General features: G+C 54.3%; 6 protein-coding genes and 1 non-coding gene across 11 annotated transcripts; 4 read left to right on the plus strand and 3 right to left on the minus strand.

The window, feature by feature from the left end:
- The first annotated feature begins 2,566 nt into the window (after positions 1 to 2,566).
- CLIC1 (chloride intracellular channel 1) lies at positions 2,567 to 7,604 on the plus strand. The gene is made up of 6 exons (XM_037844198.1): positions 2,567 to 2,837; positions 4,776 to 4,885; positions 5,078 to 5,203; positions 5,359 to 5,465; positions 6,047 to 6,228; positions 7,210 to 7,604. Exons 1-6 carry the CDS (start codon positions 2,799 to 2,801, stop codon positions 7,369 to 7,371), a joined length of 726 nt encoding a protein of 241 aa, XP_037700126.1. The 5' UTR covers positions 2,567 to 2,798; the 3' UTR covers positions 7,372 to 7,604.
- Positions 7,605 to 7,703: 99 nt separating this feature from the next.
- DDAH2 (dimethylarginine dimethylaminohydrolase 2) lies at positions 7,704 to 11,237 on the plus strand. Of its 3 annotated transcripts, none has more exons than XM_037844195.1 (7): positions 7,704 to 8,167; positions 9,015 to 9,375; positions 9,501 to 9,600; positions 9,729 to 9,802; positions 9,962 to 10,081; positions 10,605 to 10,754; positions 10,909 to 11,237. In XM_037844195.1, exons 2-7 carry the CDS (start codon positions 9,079 to 9,081, stop codon positions 11,023 to 11,025), a joined length of 858 nt encoding a protein of 285 aa, XP_037700123.1. In that variant the 5' UTR covers positions 7,704 to 8,167; positions 9,015 to 9,078; the 3' UTR covers positions 11,026 to 11,237. The 3 variants fall into 3 exon arrangements, with proteins under 3 accessions (XP_037700123.1, XP_037700124.1, XP_037700125.1); XM_037844196.1 differs by lacking the exon at positions 7,704 to 8,167 and adding an exon at positions 8,359 to 8,643; XM_037844197.1 differs by lacking the exon at positions 7,704 to 8,167 and adding an exon at positions 8,670 to 8,865.
- Positions 11,238 to 11,547: 310 nt separating this feature from the next.
- Positions 11,548 to 14,837, minus strand: MPIG6B (megakaryocyte and platelet inhibitory receptor G6b). 3 transcript variants are annotated; one of them, XM_037843400.1, is made up of 6 exons: positions 14,767 to 14,837; positions 14,201 to 14,548; positions 13,963 to 14,053; positions 13,566 to 13,606; positions 13,364 to 13,443; positions 11,548 to 13,235 (listed from the first exon to the last, which is right to left on the minus strand). In XM_037843400.1, the coding sequence occupies exons 1-6, from the start codon at positions 14,825 to 14,827 to the stop codon at positions 13,131 to 13,133; spliced, it is 726 nt and encodes a 241-aa protein (XP_037699328.1). In that variant the 5' UTR covers positions 14,828 to 14,837; the 3' UTR covers positions 11,548 to 13,130. The 3 variants fall into 3 exon arrangements, with proteins under 3 accessions (XP_037699328.1, XP_037699329.1, XP_037699330.1); XM_037843401.1 differs by having other exon boundaries at positions 13,364 to 13,462; XM_037843402.1 differs by lacking the exon at positions 13,963 to 14,053 and having other exon boundaries at positions 13,364 to 13,462.
- Positions 14,838 to 16,087: 1,250 nt separating this feature from the next.
- On the plus strand, positions 16,088 to 18,395 carry LY6G6C (lymphocyte antigen 6 family member G6C). The gene is made up of 3 exons (XM_037844881.1): positions 16,088 to 16,217; positions 17,603 to 17,713; positions 18,184 to 18,395. The coding sequence occupies exons 1-3, from the start codon at positions 16,166 to 16,168 to the stop codon at positions 18,393 to 18,395; spliced, it is 375 nt and encodes a 124-aa protein (XP_037700809.1). The 5' UTR covers positions 16,088 to 16,165.
- Positions 18,396 to 19,803: 1,408 nt separating this feature from the next.
- Positions 19,804 to 25,086, minus strand: LY6G6D (lymphocyte antigen 6 family member G6D). The gene is made up of 4 exons (XM_037843405.1): positions 23,861 to 25,086; positions 23,611 to 23,725; positions 20,495 to 20,635; positions 19,804 to 20,050 (listed from the first exon to the last, which is right to left on the minus strand). The coding sequence occupies exons 3-4, from the start codon at positions 20,625 to 20,627 to the stop codon at positions 19,812 to 19,814; spliced, it is 372 nt and encodes a 123-aa protein (XP_037699333.1). The 5' UTR covers positions 20,628 to 20,635; positions 23,611 to 23,725; positions 23,861 to 25,086; the 3' UTR covers positions 19,804 to 19,811.
- Positions 21,478 to 21,582, minus strand: LOC119541055. The gene has a single exon (XR_005218185.1). It is a non-coding gene; the product is annotated as a U6 spliceosomal RNA (small nuclear RNA).
- Positions 22,553 to 23,661, plus strand: LOC119540718 (lymphocyte antigen 6G6e-like). The gene is given in 4 exon segments (XM_037844694.1): positions 22,553 to 22,610; positions 23,228 to 23,311; positions 23,314 to 23,363; positions 23,464 to 23,661. Coding segments are annotated over 4 exon segments (390 nt in total).
- Positions 25,087 to 25,094: the final 8 nt, after the last annotated feature.

The following is a 25,094-nucleotide window of genomic DNA, read 5'->3' on the forward strand; positions in this document are numbered from 1 at the left end:
ACTTGAAACAGTGCCTGGCAAACATAGTAAGAGCGACGTGTTTTAAATAAATAAGCGGAAATAAGAAGAGAGACTCGTATCTCATCAGCCTTCCTTTGCCTGTTTCTTAGGTGCACGGTAGGGCCACTCCTTCAAGGGCACCGCAGCGCCTAATTTCGAATTTTCCGCCTCCCCCAAGAGGAGGTGGAAGCATTCAAATTACACCAAATTCTGACGGAGACAAGCAGACCTAAGACCACTATCTACACCCGTATTGGGGCACTCCCAGACCTCCCAGACCTCCCAAGGACAGAGAGGCGTAACTCATCCATTCAGAAATTATTTATTTATTTAGGTACCTATTATGGGCCAGGCCATGGACTCAGCAGCGAACAAAATTAAGCCTCTGCTCCGTGAAGCTTATTTTTGATTGTGTGTATTTGTGTGTGTGTGTGTGGGGGGGGTTGTGAATGAAACAGAAGTAAACAAATGCATAATTAATAAAACAGATCCCTTAAAATACATCTTCCTTCCAAGCTTTGTTCCAGATGCTCAGAGATAGGGAGATCCCAGCCATGAGGCTGGGGATGGGGGGTCGAGCTAACCTGGCTCTGCTGTCCATGACTAGAAATACCCTCCAGTGAGAAAGGAGGGGGAGGAAGTTAAGGGCTAGGTAAATAGTCAACCCTGGCAAATTACTGAGCAATGGAACTTTGGAAACCTGAGGGAGGACTGTGACAGTGCTGGGGAGTGTCAGGGAGGGCCACGCCTTCAATCTGTGGTGGAAAGAGATTAGGGACTGGTTTACCAAACTGAGGAAGGGCAGGGAGGAGAAAAAGAAGCTTGGGGAAGGAAAGGGGAGTTGTTGAGCTAGGAGAAAAATAGGGGACAGGAGATGAGACAGGAAGGAAACTTCTCTGATGCAGGATTTAGGAGTGCAGCCCCTCACCTCAAATCCATGGGGCACTGCTGGATGGCTCCAGGAGAGGGCAGCGTTGCCCATCACTGGGTAATTAAGGCAAGAAACCTTGTGAGTAGCCAAACCTGCCAGCCAAAGTCAATATTGATGATCAAGGCAGCTGCAGCTATAATGCTGTAGGAGAGAAAAGAGAAGCAGGGGAGAGGCTGCCAAACCTGTTTGGGCTCAGAGCTGGCCCCATTTCTCTGATGTTTCTCCCAGCCAGGAGGATTATGTGGGGCAGATCCTCTGATGAAGCAGGATGAAGCTGGAGCAGGAGAGAACTCTGGGAAGGAGAGCTGCTTTGACTCTCCTGCGAGGGAAGGGATCCCCTGTGCAGATTTTGAAGGTCACTCATGGAGATTCCCACCCAACACAAACATGTTAGTCTATATCCTTATAGGATGTTACAATTAAAGGGGGCAAACACCAAATGTATCCTCTCTTGCTGGGGAGGAAAGAGATGGCCTTCCCCCAGGGAGGAGAAAACCCCAGAAGAGGAAGCATGAGAGGAAACCACTAACTGCTGGTTTCCAGCAGCACGTCACGTCACGTCACTCCACCCCACTCCTCTCCAGGTCTCTCCCTTGCTTTAAGTCTCAAGCCTATTTTTTGCTTTCATGTCCTTGCACTCCACTATGTGCTTCTGGAGTCATGGGTCTCTTGTTCAAAAGAGTGCGGAGAGGAGGAAAGAGAAGAGGGGTTGGACAGGAGAGAGATTCAGGATGTAGGGGCTGGATATTGATCCACTTTGGGGGACATATTCTGGGTCCAAAAGTTTGAAAATCAAGGTTACCAGAGAAGGAGGAAGCTCCCCTTCCTCTGTCCTCCCTACTCATGAATTTATGTGCCCCCAAGGAGGCCATTCACACTATTATGTCTGATCTTTGCTTTCCCCCATGACAGGACCAGCTACCACCACTCATTAGGATCAGTGGTCACTGTGGCTCTATCCTAGGGACACAATAACCCCACCCCTCCACTCCATCTCCAAGGCAACCTGTCAGGGATAAAAGGGCAAGGGGCACAAGAAGGGGCCCAGGGATGGGGGACGGAAGAAGTAGAAGCATTAAAGCTGACCAGGCGACAGAGGAAGGACCTCCCCTGGCGATAAGGCCCCGTGGTTCGGCTTCCGGTTTCCCTAGCACGTGTCTGGCTATCTTTCTATCTCTTGGCCTCCTTTTCACAACCTCCTCCCCCAAAAAAACCCAGCTTCCACTTTCAATTTCTTCTCCCAGATCACAGTCCTAGCAATCCAGAATTTGTACGGGAGTCTGGAAGGAACATGGAAAAGGGAATCAACAATCAACCTTTCAGTTCTAATATCTCCTCTCTGTGTGCTTTTAGGCATTGCCAAGCTGTTGGTATCAGGTTTCATGTGCGAGGGTGGAATGGAGTTTGTTCTCTGATTAATTAGCAGGGAAACTGAGGTAGAAAAAAAAGTTCTGTGTCCAGGAGGCTGAGAGACAGGAGGGTTCCCAGGGCTCCCTTCCGTTTCACACCCTCATCTGCATCCTCCGGGAGAACAGAGGACCTCCCCTCCCAGCCCACTCCCTAGACCCAGGAGTCCCGCCCCCATCCCTGTCCCCTCCCCACAGGTTTAGGGCGGGGTAGGCTGGTGAGTCAGCGGCTCCCTGTTCTAGCCAGGGAGGGGACAGAGCTGGAGGGGCCGGGTGTGGAGTACCCTGGGCTGGTGGGGAGGTTGTGTCCTCAGCCACAGGGTCTGATCGGGCTTGCGCATAGCTGAAGGGACAGCCCTAGGTCTGGGGAAAAGACTCCTGGCCTGTGAGACCCGCCTTCCCCGGCCCCGGCCCCTCCCTGATCCCCCAGCGACTGCAGCTTCCTGGTCCCCGTCGCAACCATGGCTGAAGAACAATCGCAGGTCGAATTGTTCGTGAAGGTAAGGATACCTCCTCCCTTCTTGGCCACCCTCCGAATTCCTGGAAGCCAACTCTCACCTTTCCCTGGCTCCAGCCTTAAGTCCCTAATCCCTTCCCTTGTCCGCCTTCGTGTAATCTTTCAAGGGGTGTTGCGGGAAGGGAAAAAAATTGACTCGTGAACGGGTAAGGAGAGTTCTAGGCACACCCTAAAAAGTTTGTAAAAGTGCGAGTCGCCAGCAGCCTAAGGGAGAGGGACGTTGAGAAAAGGAGGAGCTCCCCGGAGTTGGGAAGATTGACTGGGGATCGAGGCGGGAGCCAGCTGATGGAAAGGCAGGGAGAGAAAGGGACAGCGGGAGCCCAGCGGGGTTTGTGAGGGAGAGAGGGGAACACCGATTAGAACATGTGGTCCTAAGAGAAGATCAGAGGTTTGTTCGGGTTGAGGGGTGCAGTGGGGGAGGCTTGAAGGAGGGAGAGGAGAGGTTGCAAGGAAGAGGGTGTGTTGAGAGAGGCCTGGGGTGGGAGGAGGTAAATTGGGAAGAATTTAGGTGGAAAGAAAGAGAGAGGAGAGTGGCAGCGGAGTTCAGGAAGCAAGGCCAGAGAGGGGATGGATGAAAACACATACCCTGGGGACTTGGGGAAGCAAGAGAAAGGGTGGCAGCCGGGAGACAGGAGTTTAGCAGTAAGGGAGGATTCGTGGGGAGAGAGATCAAAAGGAGGAGGAGAGTTGGGTTAGGGCATTTAGGAAGTTGGGGGTGTGGAAGCAGGGGAGAAAAGATGGCTCCAACTCTCCCCTCTTTCTGTGGGTCCCAGGGCATTTGGGTATCAAAGTCGCAGGCAGCAGCCTTCACTGTTTCTGCCCTGTCCCCTTCGGATCCCGGCAGTTGCCCCCTCCCCTTTTCCTCTCAGTGGACCCTGGCTCCGGGCCTCTCCCTGCTTTCGGTGCCCTCTTTTTCCGCCTCAGATTCTGTCTCTTGGAGCATTGTACCAGACCCTTTGCTTTCCTGCCTCCTTTCTCTCCACTTGCCCCCTTTTGTTCATCCTGTCTTTGTGTATTCCTGCCTGTTTCTCCCTCTCCTTTATGCTCCGGTTTCTCAGGCAGCCATTCCCTGTCCCTGTGCCCAGTGGAGTCCTGTGAGCCAGGGTCCGCCCCCTTAGGTGTGGTCCCCAGCTCCCTCTCACCCTCGCCTCAGGGGCTATTTTTACTCCTGGGTGAGGCTGGGCTGCAGAAGCCCTGGTCCTGTGTCCCGTGTGGGGAGGATCACCTGGAGTCAGAGGATGGAATCCTTGTGCTGGGAGACCCCGGCAATGCCTGGGGAAGAGGGAGGAGGCCCGAGCTGCCCAGGCCTCACAGGTCCCTGCCCCCACTTCCTTGCCAGGAAGGAAGCTGCTGAGGCTGGAGGCACCCAGAGATGAATCACCCTCAGCCTGTGGGGAGGTGTCCTTGGGGGATGAGGTCACCACTTGCTAATTAGAGGCAGCCCCCCTCTGCAAGGCCCTCCACATCCCTAGGATGAGGCTCGGGACCCTGAGGCTCCCCACCCAGCTGCCAGAAACAGCTAAAGTGGAAATATAGAGAACCAAAAATCTAGCTTCCAAACCCTGCCCCACCTCTCCTGCCCTCAGGCCTTCATTCATGCACCCAGACCTCTAAACTATACCTCTGTCCCCACCAAAGTCCCACATCCCTTCCCCCTTTGGGGTCCAGATCCTCCAAATTCTCCAGCCCTCTGAGAAGCCAGAAGACGCTTTTGCAGAAAACTTTTCCATTGATCTGCCCAGGTTTGACCCAGGCCCTAGGGTGAAGAACCCAGTTCTGGGAGAGCTTTTAGTGGTGGGGTGCTGTGTGTGTCACAGCTAGGCAGAAGACTTCTGGGGTCTGGAAGCAGGAGATGCAGAGAATGGTCTGGGGAGGGTGTGGATACACCAGGCCTAACCTTGGGGTGGGGGTTGCTTTTCAGGCCGGCAGTGATGGGGCCAAGATTGGGAACTGCCCCTTCTCTCAGAGACTGTTCATGGTGCTCTGGCTCAAGGGAGTCACCTTCAACGTGACCACCGTTGACACCAAGAGGTGGGCCCGCTTCTCTCCCTTTACACACCCTGCACACACACACACTCACGCACTCACCCACCCAAGCCCTTCACCCCAAGCCTATTTTTCCCTCCACCCAGAGCCCCTTTCTCTTCCCACATCCCTCCATCCCTCCTTTCTGGTTCTTTCCTGACCCCGTTTCTGGTCTTGATGCTCGGACTTTTCCTCCAGACGGACCGAGACAGTGCAGAAGCTGTGCCCGGGAGGGCAGCTCCCATTTCTGCTGTATGGCACCGAAGTGCACACAGACACCAACAAGATTGAGGAATTTCTTGAGGCAGTGCTGTGCCCTCCCAGGTATAGGGGTTCTTGGAAAGGGGATGGGGGAGCTGAGGGACTCTGGGAAAGAGATAGGTTGAAGAAATCTAAGACAAGACGGTGGTGGGGCCATGACAAGGGAGCTGAAGTTCCTCCCAGGAAGATATCATACTGTTTCTCCCATTGGTTCTAAGGTACCCCAAGCTGGCAGCTCTGAACCCTGAATCCAACACAGCTGGAGTGGACATATTTGCCAAATTTTCTGCCTACATCAAGAATTCAAACCCAGCACTCAATGACAGTGAGTCTTATGGATCAAAGGCCTGGGTCTTGGGAGGAATGGGGAAGACCCAGGGATTGGGAGACAGTAAGGGCACCAGGAAGTTCGGATATCAGGGAGAATGAGATGTTGGCAAACCTCCCCTCCCCGTGTTTGCTTAGCCCCTATATTTCTCTGTATTCTCATCCGCTGTGCATTTTTTCCCCCATGACTTTTAAGCCTCTCTCATGTGGTCCCTAGCCTCTTCTGCCCCATTGGTGGACACTAATTGGCTGCTGTACTTTTTCTGACAGAAAGGGGTTATGTTTAAGAACAAAGATGCTAACTCCAGACAACCTGAGTCCAAGTCCAACTAGCTGTGTGACCTTGGGCAAGTCATTTAACTTCTCTGTAAATCCATATCCTGATGTATAAAAATAAGGATAACAATACCTACTTTATAGAGCTGTGAAAATTACATGTTCTTGTATGTAAAGTGCTTGGAATGAGACAAAGAAAACCAACTACATAAGTGTTATTATTATTTCAGATAGGCCTCAGTCCCTTGGACTGGCTATGCAGGGCTTCTCCCAATATTCTAACCAATTCCTTCTCTTGAACAGACCTGGAGAAGGGACTTCTGAAAGCTCTGAAGATTTTAGACAACTACCTGACATCCCCCCTCCCAGAAGAAGTAGATGAGACCAGTGCTGAAGATGAGGGCATCTCTCAGAGAAAGTTTCTGGATGGCAATGAGCTCACCTTGGCTGACTGCAACCTGTTGCCAAAGCTCCACATTGTACAGGTGGGTGGTTATTGTGGGAGGAGAGGTTGACCACAGGGATGGCTCTTTAAGGAGCTTCCCCATGGGCATCCCATGACAACTGCTCCAAAAGTGGCTTCTTTCTTGGGGTGGTTTCTACAGATTGGCAGACCCCACTCCAGTCCTTGGCAGTCATTGTTGGCAAGACCACTGCTTAAGAGGATTAGATTCCATGATACAAGCCATGGGTGCAAACAGACTGTCCAAAACCAACACCCCAGTATTTTGTTCAAGAATCCTCTTCCTGTCTGTGTATCACTGCCAAATCGCCAGATCAGAGCAGGCTTTTCCTGAAGTCAGTTTTTAACTCTCTGTATAGCATCAGTCTCTACTTCTTCTCATAGAAGATGGAAACTGCTGGTTCCCATGTTTTTGCCAGAGCCTTAAAGCTATGTTTAGTTCGTGAAGCATGGTCCCAATGCAGTCTGCCACACAACTATGCATTGAACATCTGCTGTGTATCAGGCACCAAAAAATACAAAGATGTATGACAATTGGTCCTTGCCCTCAAAGGGTTTGAAATCTAGCTGAGAAGATAAAACAGTCATATGAAAGCTGATAATACATGACTAAAGTCAGATGAAAAATAGAGACAAAAATCACTGTGGGAATTCAAGAGAATGTTATGGTATGTGAATTATGTTGCAACAACAATGCCAAAGTAAAAAAAAATAAAAAATAAAAAAAATCAAGAGGAGAAAGTACTACCATGAAATGGGGTAGTCTGGAAAGAGATGGTTATAAATGGCCAGGATTTCAGTAAGTGGAGAGGATGGGTGAATGTATTACAACACAGTGAGGAGTTAAGAAAGCCGACTGGAGAAGATGATTCATGTGGGAGATAAGAATTGTTAAGAAGAGAATCCAGATGGTAGACGTTCTTGAAAGGCAGGACAGGGCACTACGGTAGCCACTGACTACCCAGGGCTGACATGTTGGGCCCTCTTCTCTCCCCACCCCCAGGTGGTATGTAAGAAGTATCGGGGGTTCTCGATTCCGGAGGAGTTCCGGGGTGTGCACCGGTACTTGCGCAACGCCTATGCTCGGGAAGAATTCGCCTCCACCTGTCCAGACGATGAGGAGATTGAGCTGGCCTATGAGCAAGTGGCCAAGGCCCTCAAATAAGCCTCCCGTGGGGCTCCCTCGCCCCCTCCATTCCCTCCACAAAGGCCCTGGGTGGTTTCCACATGAATACCCAACGGACACACTCCAAAATGGCCAGTGGGCAGGGATTCCTGGAACATGTGTAGGGCAGGCTGGGAGGGTGAGGGAAAAGGATGGGAGACCAGGGTGAGGTTTGTATTGTGGGATGGGGTGGGTAAGACAGCGTATTTCACTAATAAAATGCAGAATGAAAATATAATGTCGTTTTTACACAAAGGGGGCTTGAAGTATGGATGACAGTGAATGAGGGGTGGGTCGGTGACCTCGAGCTTAGAGCAGAAGCCAGGAATTAAGAAGGGGCTTGTGGCGGGGCTACCATTTTTTTTAGTGTGAAGGTGCAGAGCAGGACTCTGCGGGTCCATGTAGCTCAGCCTGGAGGTCCATGCCGTATTTGCAACCCGGCCGCCAGAGCCGGCCAGATCTGGGTGGGCCTGAGAGGCGGTCGCGGGGCGGGGCCAAATACTGGGCAGGGGGGCTCAGTCCCCGTGGAATGGGCGCGGCCTAGCAGGGCGGAGTGGGCGTGGTCTTGAGGAGTCCCTCCCCGTCCCGCTTAGACAATGCCCCGGAGCCGCCAGACCGTCGCGCCCCCGCCCCAACCTAGTGCATGAGCTCGCCTACCCCGGGACCCCCTAAAAGCCAGAGCTCCCAGTCCCCTAGGCTTGAAGAATAGGACTCTAATCTCCATCAACTCTGCCCCCGAGGAGGAGGGGCCCGAGCCGAGATTACAGCGCGGTAGGAGTGAGGGTGGCCGCTGGAGGTGAGTCTGGGGCAGGGGTGGGGAGGCTATCTTGGACCGTTTGGGGACCTGAATTTGGGAGTACCGGTCCGTGCCTGCACCGGACGGAGAGTGCAGGGGTTCGACATTTGGGTGCGGAGCTGGGCGGAGTGGATTTTGGGGGCAGATGGACCAGGGAACCGAGTCCTGGAGCCCGGAGTGTCGCCCGCTCCCCGGAACCACGCCCCCTGTTTCCCCGCCCCTCTGATTTCGTTTTCGACCTCTCCCAGTCTCCCGGGACTCAGTCTGGTTTATACTGGGTCGTGCTAGGGGCAGCGAGACCGGTCGGGTGGAGAGAAGATGTTTAACTCCTTAGGCGATAATCCCTCCGAACTGGCCCTTCCCTTCCTCGATCGGGGACCCGAACGTCCATCCCCCAGGCCCTGACTCTCCACAGCTGTCTCCTCCGGTCTCATAACCCCTGTGGGATCCTCGCCGGACTTCGGGTCCCTCCCGCCGTGAGCAGCTGAGGGTTAAGGGGCGGATCCACTGCATTTTTGGGGAGTGAGCGCATCCTAGCGGCTGCCAGGAGGGGCTCCCGGCAGGGACCTCACGAAGCCCCCGCGCTGGGGCAACAGGTGTTTAGGATAGCAGGGATCCCGGTATTGTTCCTCGGATTGCTCCCAAAGAGCCAGACAGCGAGGGTGCAGGGTGGAGTGCGGCTGTCCGAAGGAGCGGAGGTTCTGGAGTGGGTGGGGCGGGAAGTGGGAGGGGCGTCCGGAGACTGCAAGAGGGAGACCCCGGCGCTTTTAATTATCCTCCTCTCCCTTCTCTGCATGTCTCTTTCTCTGCTAACTCCCACCCCCGTTCTGTCTCTTCTCCCTGGCAGGTGAAGTAAAAAGAGAGACAACTAAGAAATCAGCGCGGCTGGAAGGAGCGTCTGTGTGGATGGGATGGGGACGCCGGGGGAGGGGCTGGGCCGCTGCTCCCATGCCCTGATCCGGGGGGTCCCGCAGAGCCTGGCATCGGGGGAGGGTGCGGGGGCTGGCCTCCCGGCTCTGGACCTGGCTAAAGCTCAGAGGGAGCACGGAGTGTTGGGGGGTAAACTGAGGCAGCGACTGGGGCTGCAGCTGCTAGAACTGCCTCCTGAGGAGTCGCTGCCGCTGGGACCTCTGCTCGGTGACACAGCCGTGATCCAAGGGGACACGGCCTTAATCACGCGGCCCTGGAGCCCTGCCCGCAGGCCGGAGGTGAGCGCCAGGGCACGAGTCGGGGCGGGGACGGGCGGGAGGAGCCGGGCATCCGGGCTTTAGGGAAGAAATGGGCAGGGGCCATCCCTCAGCCCCGCACCCCCTTCCTCTGCCCTGGCCCCAAGGTCGATGGAATCCGCAAAGCCCTCCAGGACCTGGGGCTCCGAATTGTGGAAATGGGGGACGAGAACGCGACGCTGGATGGCACCGACGTTCTCTTCACCGGTGAGGCTGGGGTACTGGCACACCTGTGTCCTGGCACAGGGAAGCAGAGTTTTGGGGAGTCTGGACCCGTCTCGGGCCTTGTTTCCAACTCCCTCGCGCTCAAACCTGCTCGGCTTCCCCGGGCTCAGGCCGGGAGTTTTTCGTAGGCCTCTCCAAATGGACCAATCACCGAGGAGCTGAGATCGTGGCAGACACGTTCCGGGTGAGGCGCGGGACCAGTCTTGGGTAGGATTGCGGGGCGTTGGTGGGGGTCTGAGGGACTGGGGCATCGCTGATCAGGGAAAGGTTGAGAGCAGCCTGTGTTTGAGGGTATCCGCTAACCCCTCCCACGCGCCTGAATACCTCCCCCTTGCTTCCCTAGGACTTCGCGGTGTCCACGGTGCCGGTCTCGGGACCCTCCCACCTGCGCGGCCTCTGTGGCATGGGGGGTCCCCGCACTGTTGTGGCTGGCAGCAGCGACGCGGCCCAAAAGGCTGTCAGGGTGAGGAGGGGCGGAGTTGGGGCGGGGCGGGGCGAGGACCACGAAAGTGGGTGTGGCTCCTCCCGACCCGGGCGGTGGGGAGCTGGGGAGGCTTTTCTGAATGACACCCTACCCGTGCCCTCACGGAGCTGTCCATCTACTGTGAAAACGCACGGAGTACACAAGTTACTATGGCGGGAGCTGGGAGACCACGGACGAGGGGCGATTAACTTCATTTTCCTGAGTTTCAGGAAATTCCTCCAAAAGTGGCATCTAAGCTCTGACTTGAAGGATGGGTGGGACAGACAGGTGAGGACTGGTAAAGGGGAGAAGAGGTAGGCAGGTGGAAGGAACTGTATATGAATCCGAGGCAGAAATTAGTAAACATAGTTAAAATGCTTAGAACAATGCCTGTCACATAACTGTCTGCTGGTATCCCACAAATTTAACTCCATTCCCAGCCCATCTGCAGTCAGACTCAGTTGCCAGAAAGGCTCTGAGACTTGAGTGCTTGCTTCTTTCTCTCCATCCATCCCTGGCCCAGGCAATGGCGGTACTGACAGATCACCCCTACGCCTCCCTGACCCTCCCAGATGATGCAGCTGCTGACTGTCTTTTTCTGCGTCCTGGGTTGCCCAGTGCGACCCCTTTTCTCTTGCACCGCGGAGGCGGGGACCTGACCAACAGCCAGGAGGTGAGGGAGAACAGGATCCCCTCCACCACCATCACCAAACAGGGAAGGGAGCCCTGGGCATTCCTGCTGGGAGGAAGGAGGGTTGTCTTCTTTAGAAGCCTAGATGGAAGACCTCAAGGGTCTTACCTCCCCTGACTCCATGCCCTCCCTGCAGGCACTGCAGAAGCTCACTGACGTCACCCTGGTACCTGTGTCCTGCTCGGAATTGGAGAAGGCAGGCGCTGGGCTCAGCTCCCTCTGCTTGGTGCTCAGCACACGCCCTCACAGCTGAGGACCAGGACCGTGGGGTCCTGGCTGGCTAGGGAAAGGGCAGCATAGGGAGTAGAAGGGGAAGGAAGGTTAGATAGAGGTTGGGAAGCAGGTAGTAGTGGGGAGAGGGCTTCAAGATGGCAGTTGGGCAAAGTGTGGGAAAAAAGAACAGGGGCCACTGGGTGAGCTCTCTCCCTCAGAACCAATAAAATAGAACTGACATTGTGGACTGGACTATGGCTGGTGTCTTACTGGGGCAGGGGGATGGGGTGGGGCTGAAACCCGAGGCTGGGGTCGGTGCTGAAAAGGAAGTCTCTTTCATTCAACCAACCCTCATTAGAAACTTACTTGTTGCCAGACCCTGTCATAGGTGCTTTGGTGCAAAATGGACAAGACAGAATTTCTCTCAGAGGGAGTATGTCCAGGGCAGAGAAGGGAGAGTGTGGGTGGATCACTTTCTGGATTTATCTAAATGTCAGATGATTCTAGATTACCAGCCCACCCTGATTTGTTAGAAAGGAAGAAAGACATGACCAGAGACAAGTATTTTCATTCACTCATTTACTGAAGCTTAGCAGTAATATAAAAGGGTCAGTCCCCTCACAGCACTTGAAAATTTCTTGATAATTCAAATACAAGTTAACGATGGGAAAATTCATAGGAGGCTCTTGCTAAGAGAGAAATAAGTGGGCTCCCTAAGGCATCAAAGTGTACATAGGGGTAGGCAAAGAGGGTTGGAATCAACTTCCCAGAAAGGGTAACATTCCTGAACTAAGTCCTGAGGATAAACAAGAATGAGCCAGGCAGGTAGGAGGGGATGAGGGAAAAGGATAATCCAGGAAGAGGGAAGGAATCACATGGGGAAAGGCACCTTTGGGAGCTGGGAGAATTTCTCTAAGGCCAGGCATGTTATGTGAATGTGGAATGAGGTGGCAAGATGTGACCCTGGGGAGCAGACAGAGTCCATTGGCAACTTGTACCCACAGCCAAGGACCATGGGCCCAGAACTGAAGGCCAAGGAGTTCTGAAATAAGGTTCTGAACTGCAGTTCTGAAATCAGGTTAGCATTTGGGGAGGATCCTCTGTGTTTCTTGCAAGGAGGGTGAGGGCAGGATGAGGTGAGGCTATGGGTAATCCAGGCAGGAAATGAGGAGAGTGCACCCTCACTGGGCGTGGAGAAGGGTGTGGATTTGACAGTGATGTTAAGAAGACATAAACAGACAAGAGTGGATGGCTCATTGTGTGGGGATGAGAGAGGAAGGATGTCTGCATGACTCGTAGTTTCTGACGTGGGCAACTGGGTTGATCAAGAGAGAATCTGAAGGAGGATTAAATGGGTGGCTTGGGAGAAGACAATGAGTTGGGCTTTGGAAGTGCTGTGTGTAAAATTCCTGGGGCCAGCCTGGGGCACGTCCCAGTGACAGCTATGGAAATCCCAGATCTGAGATCTAAATTAGAGAGAGATTTGTGTGTCCTTTGCAGAGGTGGGGGCTGAATGCTGGCTGTGCATGAGAACTTCCGAGAAGAAGAGGAAGGGGGAAAACAAAGTGTCGAGTCTAGAATGGTGGGGGATGCCATAAGGGAACAAAGAAGAGCAGTCCCAAAAGGAAGTCACCAGCAGCAAAGGAAAACAGTTCAAAGGGAGTAATCAAAGGCCAAGCCAAGTGAATGCTAACAAAATGACCATGGGGTGTGGGCATCAGGACATCACTGGCAGAAGAGCAATTTCAGCAGATGAGCAATCAGGGGTGGAATGAAGGAGAAGAAAATAGAAGAGGTAAGTGTAGGCCCATGGTTCAAAAAACTTGACTGTGAAGGGAAGGGAAGAATGGAAGTATCTGGGAGTTCTTGATGTCTTGAGGTGGGAGGGCAGGGCTTGACTATGTTTAATGATTAAGAGAGGACCCAAGTGATGAAGGAGAGACGAAAGCTATAGGAGAGATGGGGTAACTGAAAGGAGCAGCATCAGTGGCAGAGACATCCTGGAACCCAGGTTCCTGACTCCCAGTCTAGTGCTCATTTCTACCCCATGGTGCCTTCCTCTTTCAGGTGAGAGGCCAAGAGGGGCAGGGGGTTTATGGAGATCTGGGAGCCCCAGGTTGTGAGGTTTGGAGCAGGGGTTTTCCTTCAAACTACAACCGCATAGATGGTGGAGGCATCAGCAGGGACCACTGGGGATAGCCGGCGGGGGCTTCTTAGGGCCATATGGTCCAGGTCCGCGTAGTGCAGGCTCTGAGGGGTGGAAAGGAAGGCAGAATGGGAACAGCAGTCTGACTCCCTTGGGGACCCAGCCTTCCTGTCTTTCCTGGTCCACTTTCCCCAGGTATTCTGGCAGCCCCCTCCCATCCCCAAACCCTTACCGGCTCCTGGTCCAGGTCTCCTGGGAGCTGGGGCTCTTCCTCCTTTACTGTCCTCTGCGGATCGGCTCTCACGTGTGGAGCTATGTGGGGGGGACAGAGCTGAGGGGCGGAGAGAAGGTGACCAACTTGTCTGCTCCCGGCAAGGGCTCAGGCTCAGGAATCGAGGGGCCGTGAAAGGAAAATAGAATGAAGTCATTCTCACCAAATCTGGCAGATGGTGGAAGCGGGGACGGGGGCGAGCGCCTGAAAGGGATGTATGAGACTTTTGAGTCTTGTCTTGCCTTTTCTTCTTGGCCCCAGGCTCTGCCACCGACATCCCAGCAACTTACAGGCTCCGACTCAGAAAAACGTAGGCTCTACCCTCACAGATAGCCCCGCCCATGCTCTGATCCCACCCACCCTTCTAGCTTCGCCCCTTTTCCCTCGCCAGGGCTCCACCCACCAGGCCTGTGGCCTAGCCTCCAATTCTGACCTCGTCCATTCTTCTCCAAACCCCTGCCTTCTCCAATCTAGCTCTTTCTCGCCTGCCAAGGTTCTGGTCCCGCTCCTCCCGCCTCTGGCTCCGCCCCATGAAACCTGGCCCCGCCCCTCATGCCCACCTGCGCAGCCACCAGTACACGGCCAGCGCTCCCAGTCCCAGCGCCAGCCCCGCACCCAGCAGCGGGATCAGGAGCTGGGGGTAAACGGACCCTGGGGGAACGGAGGGGAATGCCAGGATCAGTAGAGCGAGGACAGAGAGTTCACTCTCCCCGCTCAGGAACCCCTGGGCCAAGATCCGCCTCCCTCCCGGGTGTGTGTCTATGTTCAGCCCCGCTGCGCGCGCAGGCCCTGACCTACCGTGGCGAGGCCCTGAGGCCCTGCAATCGGCACTGTCCCCCAGCACGTGAAGCACCATACGGCTCTCGTCCTCGTGACGACCCTTGCAGAAAAAGGTGCCGGAGTCCCCCGCTCTCAGGAGCAGCTCCAGACGCCGGATGCCAGAGTCCAGGGCGCGCAGGCGGCCCGCGAAGGTCTGGACGGGAGGCACTGTGGGGGTCCCACTAGACGACGCCCACAGAATCGGGCGGCGTCCTTTGGACAGACCTTGGCAGGCCGGGAAGCTAGGCGCCCAGGCCCAGCGGATGGGGTGCGACACCCCTGCGCAGGAGAGGTTCACCTTGTCCCCCGGGAGACCCTCCAGGGAAGCTAAGGGAGGCGGAGGGCGATGTTAGAGCAGGTCCAGAGGGGGAGTCGAGCACACGCGCGCGCGGGCACACACACACACACACACACACACACCGGCCTGTCGCCTCTCTCCCTGGCATCCGCCCTCCTGCTGTCCTGGGCCTTCCCCCTCCCCCAGACTCTCCCTGCTCCTGCCTCAGTCTTCCCTGACCCATCCCCACTTCCCCAGAGATCCTTACACCCCGGGTTCCCCTGGATCCCGGAGAGCAGCAGCGGCAGCAGCTGCAGAACCAGGGCCATGACTAGGATGTGGTGGGGAGAGGGAGTGAATCAGCCAGGGAGACCGGAGGGAAGAAGGGGGGTCGGGGGCATGGCTGGGGACTAGGATAAGAGCAGGGCGGGACCACTAGTTGCCCATATCCCTTCGGGAATCCTCACAGGCAAACTCGCTGCCCTCAAACAGTGCTCACTTAAAATTCACGCTCTGGATGTTTACACAAGCACTTTTGCATAGGTCAACTCCTGCAGTGTAGCTGTGGCTGGGAGCACCCCAAATTCTGGATCCTGACTGAGTTCAAATCCTGGCTTGCCACCTACTAGCTGCTTAACCTTTCTGGGCTGTTTGCTCATCCGTAAAATGGGGATAGTAGCACCTATCTCTTAGAGTATTGTTGTGAGGACTAAATAAATTAATATATGTAAAAATGCCTCAAACAATGGCTGACAGAAGCGCTATTTAAATGCTATTTAAATCACTATTTCTATTCCTATTTTAGCTTCTACTTCACCTCTTGTGCCCTTGCTGCTCTCCCTGCTTGTGTTGCCCACCCAAGCTGGAAGCTTTTGGTTGGGGAGGCGCTTCGGAGCAGGTGTAGACGCCCCACAAACAGGACCTCAGCAACTCTCAGCCCTCACTGAAACCATGTGACAGAGGCCATGCCAAGCCCAAATGGGGCCAGGGCGGGCCCTGAAATCCTTCAGGGGCTCTGCAGGCGGTCCGCCTTAGCAGGGGTCTGTGGCTGTCCTGGGCATGCAGCCCCAGCCTGCCATCTCCTCACAGAACCTCTCATCCTGGGGCTGAGGAGGGGTTGGGAAGGAGTTGGGGCAGAATCAAGATTAATTCTGCCCTTCCTATCCTCGATTTTTACTTGCTGCTGACCTACCCCCCACCCACACCTCCCATCTCACCCAACCTGGAGCTAAATTTGCCCGATCAGCTTGGACCACAGCTCACTGTCCACTTCCCAGGAACCAGCAGAAGCCACCACCACAGCCATTGTAACATCACAGAGGCCTTTGGTGACACTCCTTCAGAGGACTGGGCAGGCAGGGGCCTCAGCTGGGGACCAGGAGGGGCCTGTTTGTCTGAAAGCAAGACCAAAATGGAGTTGGTCCCTAATGGCACCTGCCCTCTCTCATCCCCATTCCCCCACCCAGGCCTGCTCAGCCCCTCCCCAACTCTTGTATTTCCCTCTGGCCAGCTGTGTGTAAATGGGGAGGGAGGGGCTACCAGAAGCCGGGAAGGGAGGGGCCTTTGGGATTATAAATCACAACAAGGCAGCTCAACTCCCAGAGGCAGATCCCTGAAATTCTACTCTGTCAGTTACTGCAGCTGCTACCATTCTCAAGACCCTCACCATGAAAGGCCTTCAGCTGCTTATCCTGTCTGCTCTGCTCTGCTGGGTTTCAGGTGAGTCCCTAGGGGACCCAAGGACTGGGTTCACCTGGTCGGGACTTTTGCATCCTGCCCTACTCACTGCCCTACCCTACCCATGACTTAGGAGCCCTCCCCTGGTTCAGCAATCCTGTGCCTCCAGGACCAGGCCTCCTTGTCTCAGGGTCTTTGTTACATTCCCAAGGATCCAGGCTTCCATCTTGCAGACTCCTCCCCACCTCCTAGACCCAGTCTTCTTACCTGCCAGAGCTCCAGCCCCACTGTTCCCCAACCCAAGGAGTCTCCTTCTCAGAAACCCTAATATCCAGTTGCCTGGCTAGCTCCCACTCCAGTACCCAGCTCTCTAGGATCCGGCTCACCTACCTTCGCCTCTCATCTTCTTACCCTTGTCCTCTCAGAAACCCAGGCATCCAGCTCCAGTCTCTTTTTGCATCCCACCTCCCACCTACTCCTTCAGGGACTTAGATTTCAGTCCCTCAGCTGTAGCCTCTCCTGGTCCCTTTTAGGTCACATACTCCCCTCCCCTACCAGGGATGCAAGCCCCACAACCTTCTCAAGACCAAAGTGGCTTTCTGGATAGTTCTCTTTCTGAGTGATCTCTTAGAGCCTCCTGGGGAGCCTCCTGGGGAACTTCTGAGCCTTCCTGGGAGGAGACATCAGGGCACACTCACCCTCAAGCTGCGGTGGGCTTCGCTGAGGTACACTTGCAAGGCTCCTCCACCCTGGAACTGACCCCTCCTTCTCCAAACCTTGCATGCCCAATCCTTGAAGCAGGAACTTGAGGGTGCCACCCTCTGCACCTACCCTCTCCATTTTAGTGAGATTCTAAGACAGAATCTGATCATCTTTCTCCTAGATATTATTCTTTTCTGCCAGAGCTACTGGGATAAGAGCATTCCATTCAGGTCTGACTCCTCTTCCTACGCTCTTGGCAGGGAAGAGTAAATTTCTAAAGCTGGCCACAGATGGCTTTCCCAGCTCCCTCAAGTTCTCCGTCTTTTCTGCAAGTATTGTAACCCCCATCTATGACCTCTTTGAATTCCTTCATCTTCTCCCTTGAGCCCCCCAGTCTTTCCCCACCATAGGTATCCTCACAGTCCATTCTATCCTCAACCCCAAATTTTTGTTGGTAGCTCTTGACCCCCTTGACTCATCCACAAATGGGGTGGAGTGAAGGAATGTATTTAGGGTGTGGGCCTTTTGCAGAGCAACACCACCACCCTCTCCTGCCGCCCACTTTCCACCTTCACTGCATCACTCACCTGCTCTGTCCCTACTAGACCAAACAGGTTCCAGGACCTACAGGAGTGACTCTTCCCCCACCCCTGCCAGCTCACCCCCCCACCCCCGCCAGGTGAGCCAGGCACTCCACCTTCTCAGCCCAACTTGTGTCTCCCCAGCTGACATTCGCTGTCACTCCTGCTACAAGGTGCCTGTACTTGGATGTATGGACCGGCAGTCCTGTCTCCTGGATCCAGGCCAGCAGTGCCTGACGACAAACGTGTACCTCGGTAACATCCTCTTCTCTGGTGGGCAGAGGGGGTGGTGGGAGACTCTATGCCTGAGACTGAGGCTCAACTGGGGCTAAGGCTGAGATGGGACAGAGAATTATAGCAGCGATAATATTTGGACAAGGATTACTATGTGCCAGGCACTGTCCTAAGTTTTTACACGGATGGTTTCAATTAATGTTCGTGACAACCCTGTGGTGTGGGTACTATTATTGTACCAAGGAAACTGAGCCTCAGAAAGAGACAGTAACAGGCCCAAGGCCTCAAACTCACAAATGGTGGAACCAGGATTGGGTAGGACAGGGGGAGGAAGTACAGGAGGAAGATGAGTCTGAGAGTAGATAAAGAAGGGGTGGACCAGGGGCAGGGTTGGGAAGGAAGGAAGTCTGGGTGGGTGCTTGGGGTGGAGGGACAGACCCAGGCATGCCAGGTGCCTACCCTAGCTGACCCTTCCCTGCTCCCGCCCCCAGGTAAGATGTGGCTTTACTCCAACCTGCGCTGTGGCACACGGGAAGAGCCCTGTCGTGAGGCCTTCAACCAAAGCAACCACAAGCTGGGCCTGACCTACAATACCACCTGCTGCAACAAGGACAGCTGCAATAGCCCAGCCCCCCGGCCCACCCCGGCCCTGGCCCTGGTCCTCACCTCCCTGACTGGCCTTGGGCTCTGGCTGCTGCACTGATGCTCACTCTGTGGCTGCCGCAGCCTAAGCCCCTCTCCCTGGCTCTCAGTTTCCCCTGGCTTCCAGAATGGTCTCTCTTCCTATCTCCCTTTGCTCTAAAAAGCATTTTCCCAGTCCCTTCCCATTCCCAGTTTTTATACACTTCCCCGCCCCCCCTCACTGTCTTACCTGTTCCTTCAGGACCCGGTGGACCTCTCCATTTCCCCCAGAGTGGTTTCCCTCTCCATCTTCTCCCACCACCACTCCACACCCTCCGCTCTGCTTCTCTCCAGCCCCTTCCAATTTCCCTTCTAGACCACTCCAGATCCCCCATTACCTCCCAAGAGGGCTTCCCCCTCTACCTCCTGCCCCCTACCCCATCCTGCTTAAGGAGAGACTGGGGTTGGGGCCTGAAATAGGACTCTTGTCTCCAACAAAGCCTCCCAGGAGGGACCCCATCACCTCGCCACATGGGGCTAATTCCCCAAACCATGGGTCCCCAGGACCCCATCCCCATGCTTACCTCTGGGGAATAATAAATATCTGTGTCTGGTAAATGGTATATTTATTGTCAGCAGAGTGACAGCATGTCAGGCCCCCTCCCAGGAAATCACCTGCCCACCATTACTAAACTCTCAGCCCCCACCCCCTCAAGAATCCTCTAGGGAGTTTCCCTGAGATGCTGGCCTAGGACAGCTGGGAAAACGGGTTTTTCAGGCCTCAATCCTTCCCTCCACTTCCTGAGGCTAGCACACAGGACCCAGTGTTTTGAGAAAGATTCCTTCTCCCAAATTTAGGCCACACCCCTGATGTGCTGCCAAGAAGGAGATGCAGCCTGGCTGGAGGGATCCTCAGAAAGGGTAGGAGACTTGGATGGAGATGGGGCCTGAGACCCGCTTTCCAGGCCTCAGACCCTGGGGTCAGAGCCAGAGGATTTGCCCAGCCTGGTTACTAAGTGAGGCACCAAGCAACTCTCCTTCCTATCACAGCGTTTACATTTCCTTTATCACTTGAAAATAGTCCTTCTGGGAGCCAGCTATAAATGGGGGAAATGGAAACAAATGCATACAACCAGGTTCATGGAGTCCTGGTGTCCCCCACTCGGAGCCCACAACCTGCACCACTCAGTGATCCTCCTTGTTGCTAAGGAAGATTCTCCCTAGCAACAAGACCCATCAGTCACTTAGGGCAGATTCTCCATCATCCTTTGGGGTTTAGCTGGATAGTGAGTACACTGAGCTTCGGTGACCCCCCAAACTGGAACCTGGTTGTCCCTCTATTACTCCTCCAGCCCTCCCATCAACAAAAGATAGAAAGAATTTTCCAATCACCTGCAGAGTGGTCGACAGATTTTTAATAGTTCACAGAGGTGTGTCTGTCTTCTCAACTTAGAAATCCAGAGCTCCCTTGCCCCTTCTCCCTCCCTCACCCCTTTCCCTACTCCTGCCCCCACCACCCTCTCCACAGTCCTGGCAGGAGCCAGGCCAAGGCAGGGGCTGCAGCAGTCAAGACGGCTGCTGGGGCCCCGGAGCTCGCCACGGCTCTGTTGCACAGGTCTCCGAGGAAGCAGTTTCTGTGGGTTGTGTCAGGCACATCTCCCACCAGCTCTGTTTCCACTTGATTGCAATGATGGGCTGCCACACAGGCTGGATGACGGTGAACCAGGGTCCCTGAGGCTAAGAAGAGACAGTGAGCCTAGGGTGTTGGACCTTAGCTTGAGGACTTGCTTTCTGAGGCAGAGCAGATGTACTTCAGGGAGCCTGAAGGCATTCGCACCCTCCTCAAAAAAACACATGTCTGAAACCAGGCAATCAAGGTTAGCATCCTGGTCCCTGCCTTTAAGAAACAGAGCTTTTGCAGTCATTTTCACTTTAGCAAATAGGCCTATGAGCTTCTTTCTGGAGAGTAAAGAGGAGGGAATTGCCAGCACAAGGGTGGTGGGCTTTGGGGGTCTCAGTGCCAAGAGCCAGAGGGACTCCAGACTGCTCCACTGGGACAGCTTCGCCATCTGCTTAGAGCCAGACTGAGCCTCAAAGGTTCTGGAAACCAGAGGGATTGGAGGGACATGGGGGCTGGAGAGAGGAAAGGGCTGGGGGCAGAGGGAGAAACTGAGGACTCACGGTTTCCAGCGAGCTTGATCTTTCCTGGGTCTGAGTGGGGTCTTCTGTCCAGGAAACTGCTGCATTTGCCATTACCACGGGTGGTCACCGTCTCTTTACAGCAGCTGCTGGGGCCACGGCAGCGATAGCGCATGCGGGTTCCTGGCAGGAGAGGGGAGGCACTGAGCCCAGCAGCCGGCCGGTGGGTGTGGGGGTGGGGAGGATAGAGAGTGGGTTTGGCTACAGAGGGGGAGGACAGGGCTGTGAGAGAGGGGCTTGGCCTCCTCCTTACCCAAGGTGGCCCCCAGCAGCGTGCCAAGGAGGATCCCAGTAAGTAGGGGGTTCATTGTATCCATAGGGCCTCTCCCTCCCGCCCATTCCCTCCTAGGCCTGCTCTGCCAGCCTTATATCCCCCTTGCTTTGGGCTTTATAGGACAATAAAAAAGGGAGGAAAGAGTTGTGTCTCACCCAGAGGGCATCAGGAGCCCCATTAAGGACAGGGAGGGGTCCTCACTAGAGAAAGAGCTTTCAGCACCCTTTGGAACCTCAAACTCCTCCATCCTCAGCAGCAGTTTTCAAACTGCAACCTGAAAACCCCTGGGAGTCCCTAAATTCCTTTTAGATTGTCCTCCAGGGTCCTCCTTTTCCAACTATTTAACTGTGTGAGGCAGATTTACTTCAAATACTTCCACCAAAACGACATATCCCAACAGACTATATGCAGAAGCAGAAATGAAAACCCAGCAAATTCTATTAAGCCCGACACTAAAAAGAGACACAAACATGTAAAGCAATGCCACTCTTCTCATTAGGTTGTTGGGAAATAATAGTTTTTGTCACGAAAATATGTTAACAAGCAATAGATTTATTATTTTTATCTTTATATGAATTAATGTCTATTTAAATTTCTTTGTTTTAAGTTTTTTTTACATTTTTTATTGAGAAATATAACATATACATGAAAAAATTATAACTTTTAAAGTATGATTTAATAAGTAATTAGAAAAAATATGGAAAACTTCACGAATTTGTGTCATCCTTGTGCAGCCGCCATGCTAATCTTCTCTGTATTGTTCCAATTTTAGTATATGTGCTGCTGAAGCGAGCACTGTTTTAAGTTTTAATATAGTAAGTATCAGTATAACCCACATAAAGAAAAGCTCTTTGGTGTTTTTGGTAATTTTTGAGTATAAAAAGGTCCTGAGATCAAAAAGCTTTTGGAAACTGCTGCTCTGCAGATACCTGTGTCTCCCCTGCCCCACCCACCCCCTTCCTGGTCTTAATCCTCCTAGCAGTTTCCTCCCCTGATCCCCCAGAAGCTGCTCTCCTCCTCCCCAATCTCTTGAACCCCAGTCTTCCAGACTCTACAACCCCACCCCCCAAATTTTCCTGGAGTGTCCAGGCCTCCCTTCCTGATCCTCCCCCCACCCCCAGTGGAAACACCTCCACCCCTCCTGCCCCACCCATGATTAATTCTTTTCTCCAAGGTAGTACAGTGGGAGGGATAATTGTGGGGTAGGAATGTTGAGGCTTGGGGGGATCAAAGGGATCTGAAGCTGGGTGGGGTCCTCCCTCAACGCAGCTGCACTTTGTGTGTGTGTTGGGGGGGGTGTTGCCTTCCACACACGCACACCTCTCAGATCTGGGCCACCCGGGCTCTTGAGGAGGGTGACCTTGAGAGTCATGAGTGCAGTGACGGGGAAGACTGAAAACAAAGACAAGGAGGCCAAGTTGAGAGAGCGGAGAACAGCTTGAGACAAGGGGAGGGAGGGAGGGGAGGAGTAGGAAGGTGACAGACGCACCTCGGGCAAGGCAGAAGGAGCTAAGCTTAACAGAGGCACTCCAAGAGAACAGAGAAGACCCTGGAGGCAAGGGCGGGCTCTAGCAGGAGGGTGTGAGTAACATGGGGTGTCAGGAGGAGAGGGCAGGGGGCAGTGGCCTGTGGCTGAGTGGATTCACTCCCTAGGGGTTTGTTTTCTGGCCCCTCCCAGTCTTGCTCCAATCCTCTGATTTGCCAACTCTCAGGGATCTTGGGGTGCAGAGCACATTCTCCCAGACTCCTGAGCTCCGGGTCCAGCCATGGGCACCTGCAGCATCTTCCTCTGCAACCTGTTCCTCTGTGGGGCACTGGATAAGGGTGACCTCGGGAAATCCTCAGGGGCGGGGCTGGTGGAGGGGCTGGAGGACAGGGACAGCTGAGTACGGGAAGAGGCCAAGAAGAGAGTAGAGGGGGCTTTAGGAAGAAGAGCGACAGGCGAGCCTGGTAGGATGCAGCAGGAAAAGTTCCAGGGAAAGTTTTCTTTCAAACGCATTTGAGAATAACTGTCTCTCCTTGCTGCATTGACATGCCTCTGTCCCCTCCCCCATTCCCCCACCTCTTGCTTTTTCTCTGGTCTTCTGACTGCCCCTGCGGTCAAGTCCTATTTTCTCATCTTTCTCTGGCACCATCGACTTCACTTTTTCCCTTCCCTTGTCTGACTGTGGCTCTGCCTCTATGTTCGTCTTGGATTCTCCTGGCTTTTGTTCACGTCTGTGTGCCTCTCTCAATCACTCATCCCTTTTGCCTCAGCCTCTCTCTCTGTTTCTTTTCCTGCATTGTCTCCCCTCCCTTCTCCATGTCTCTGCTGCTTTGGTCTGCCCTTCTCCCTCCTTTTTAACACTTCCCTCTCTGCATTGTGTTTCTGCTCTCTCTGCATCCTACCCCGGATCTGGGCTCTGCCTCTCACCTGTATGATTGCTACCCCTCCTCCCTAGATCTCTGCCACCCCCACACTTCCCCTGCCCCAGCCCAGCTCCCCTGTTACAACACCTGTAGCTTCGCCAAACGCTGCTGCCCTGTTGCCACGAGTGTCAGGACAAGGGAGCTTGTGGCATCAGCATTTCACTTCAGGTAGGACCTTGATTCCATGGCCCTTCTCTAGGTTGCCCCCCACTTTCATCTACCCTGCTCTTCCTGCTGCCCCCACCTCAGCCCCCTTGGATCCACAGAGCAGAGTGAGATCATTAAACGGAGGGGCTGCCTCCCAAGGGCCCAGGGCCCCCGGCTGGGCCATCCCACCTACTGGTCATGCTCCTATACCCTGTGGCACCACTGCTGCAAGCAGGACTTGTGCCCCAGCCCCCTCCAACTCGCCCACCTGCTCCTCCTTGCAGTCAGCTTCTCCTGGGGAGGTCACATCCTCTATTAGACATGTGCAGATGTGCAGTCCTCAACCCAGGATGCCTCCACCATCATCACGGGTCTGTGGACACCTGCAAAGATGCTTTGAGATATGCCCCTAAACCCATTTTGTACAGAAAACTCAGATCCCTGAGCCCAACACCTCCACAGACACCTCCAAACACCTGACTCCTATGGACACAGCTCTAGCCCCTACAGGCACCCACCTGCAGCCCAGCCTCATAAAGAATGTCTGTTCTCAGTCAGGTCTCTGGAAAGGCAGGTGTCTTGATGGGGCTGTGGGTCCCGGGCAAGGGGATTGAAAGTGCATCAGGTATGGAGAGAAAGAAAGTCTTGCTAAGAACAATCAATTTGCTAGGTCAGGAACTCAGGAAAGAGGACTTGGGGAGCTGTGGGAGTACATTTATTTTAATAAAAGGGACTATCTGGGATTCAAGTAACGCTGGGTGTGTATAAGTGTCCCTGCATGTGCAGACTCTCTAAAAGCCAACAGTAACTGCTTGGTGGGTTGAGCTGGGTGCTAGAAACTGAACCATTACTCTCACCTCATTGCCTTTGTCATTCACTTCCTCCTTCTTGCCAATAGCTGAGGTTAAGCCATCATGGCATGAGGGCTTTAGGCAAGACTTCCGAGAAAGCTTTTCTCTGGGGAGGCCCAACACTGAGCAGAGACGGGGTGCTTGGTGGAGTTGCGTGTGAGAGTGTGGCTGGGAGTCCAGCTCATTTCTGCCTGAGACCCGGGGGTGGCTGAGTTGCCCTCCCCCTCTTCACCAGCCCATACTTGTCCACAGCTCAGAGGCAGCCAGGCACTGGCCCAGGTCACAGTAACTCACCCCACCCAGAGCCACCACCGGGGAACCCTGCCTGCCCGCCCCTGTGGACACTTCCTCTGCCCAGGCTGAGACAGTAGGTGACTCCCGAAGAGGGGCAGGGGGGCCTTGCCGCAGGGCCACAGAGCTTTGATAAGCTGCTCACAGGCTCGGATGCCACAGTAGACCACCACAGGGGAGCGTGCGTGTCTGGGATAAGGAGGGGGGCCCAGGGGAGGGCAGCACGGGCACCCCCACCCTGGCTCAGTTCCCTCCCCTTCAGTCTCAGGAAGTCTGGGGCCTGATTAAAGACTTTTGTTCCTTCTCTCAATTTCTTCCCTTTGTGGAGGTGAGATATGGTGAGGGTTGGGGGTGGGCATCTGGCTTAACTGGGGAGTGAGTTGAGTCTTTATTCTGTGCTCTCTGTCTTTCAAGCCTCCCATTTTTCATCTTATTTTTCTCCATCTCTCTATTGATCTCTTTGTTCTTACTCAAATCTCTTCCCTTCTCTCTTCCTCAGTTTCCCCAATGTGTCCTTTGGTTCCCCCATGACTGATTCCCCACCATTGCTTAAGTCTCTGTATTCCTCTGTCTCCTCTCTGTCCACCCCCATCCCTCCCCACCCTCCCCT

Source organism: Choloepus didactylus, chromosome 7 (assembly GCF_015220235.1).
Source record: "Choloepus didactylus isolate mChoDid1 chromosome 7, mChoDid1.pri, whole genome shotgun sequence".
In the NCBI taxonomy this organism is placed as follows: domain Eukaryota; kingdom Metazoa; phylum Chordata; class Mammalia; order Pilosa; family Megalonychidae; genus Choloepus; species Choloepus didactylus.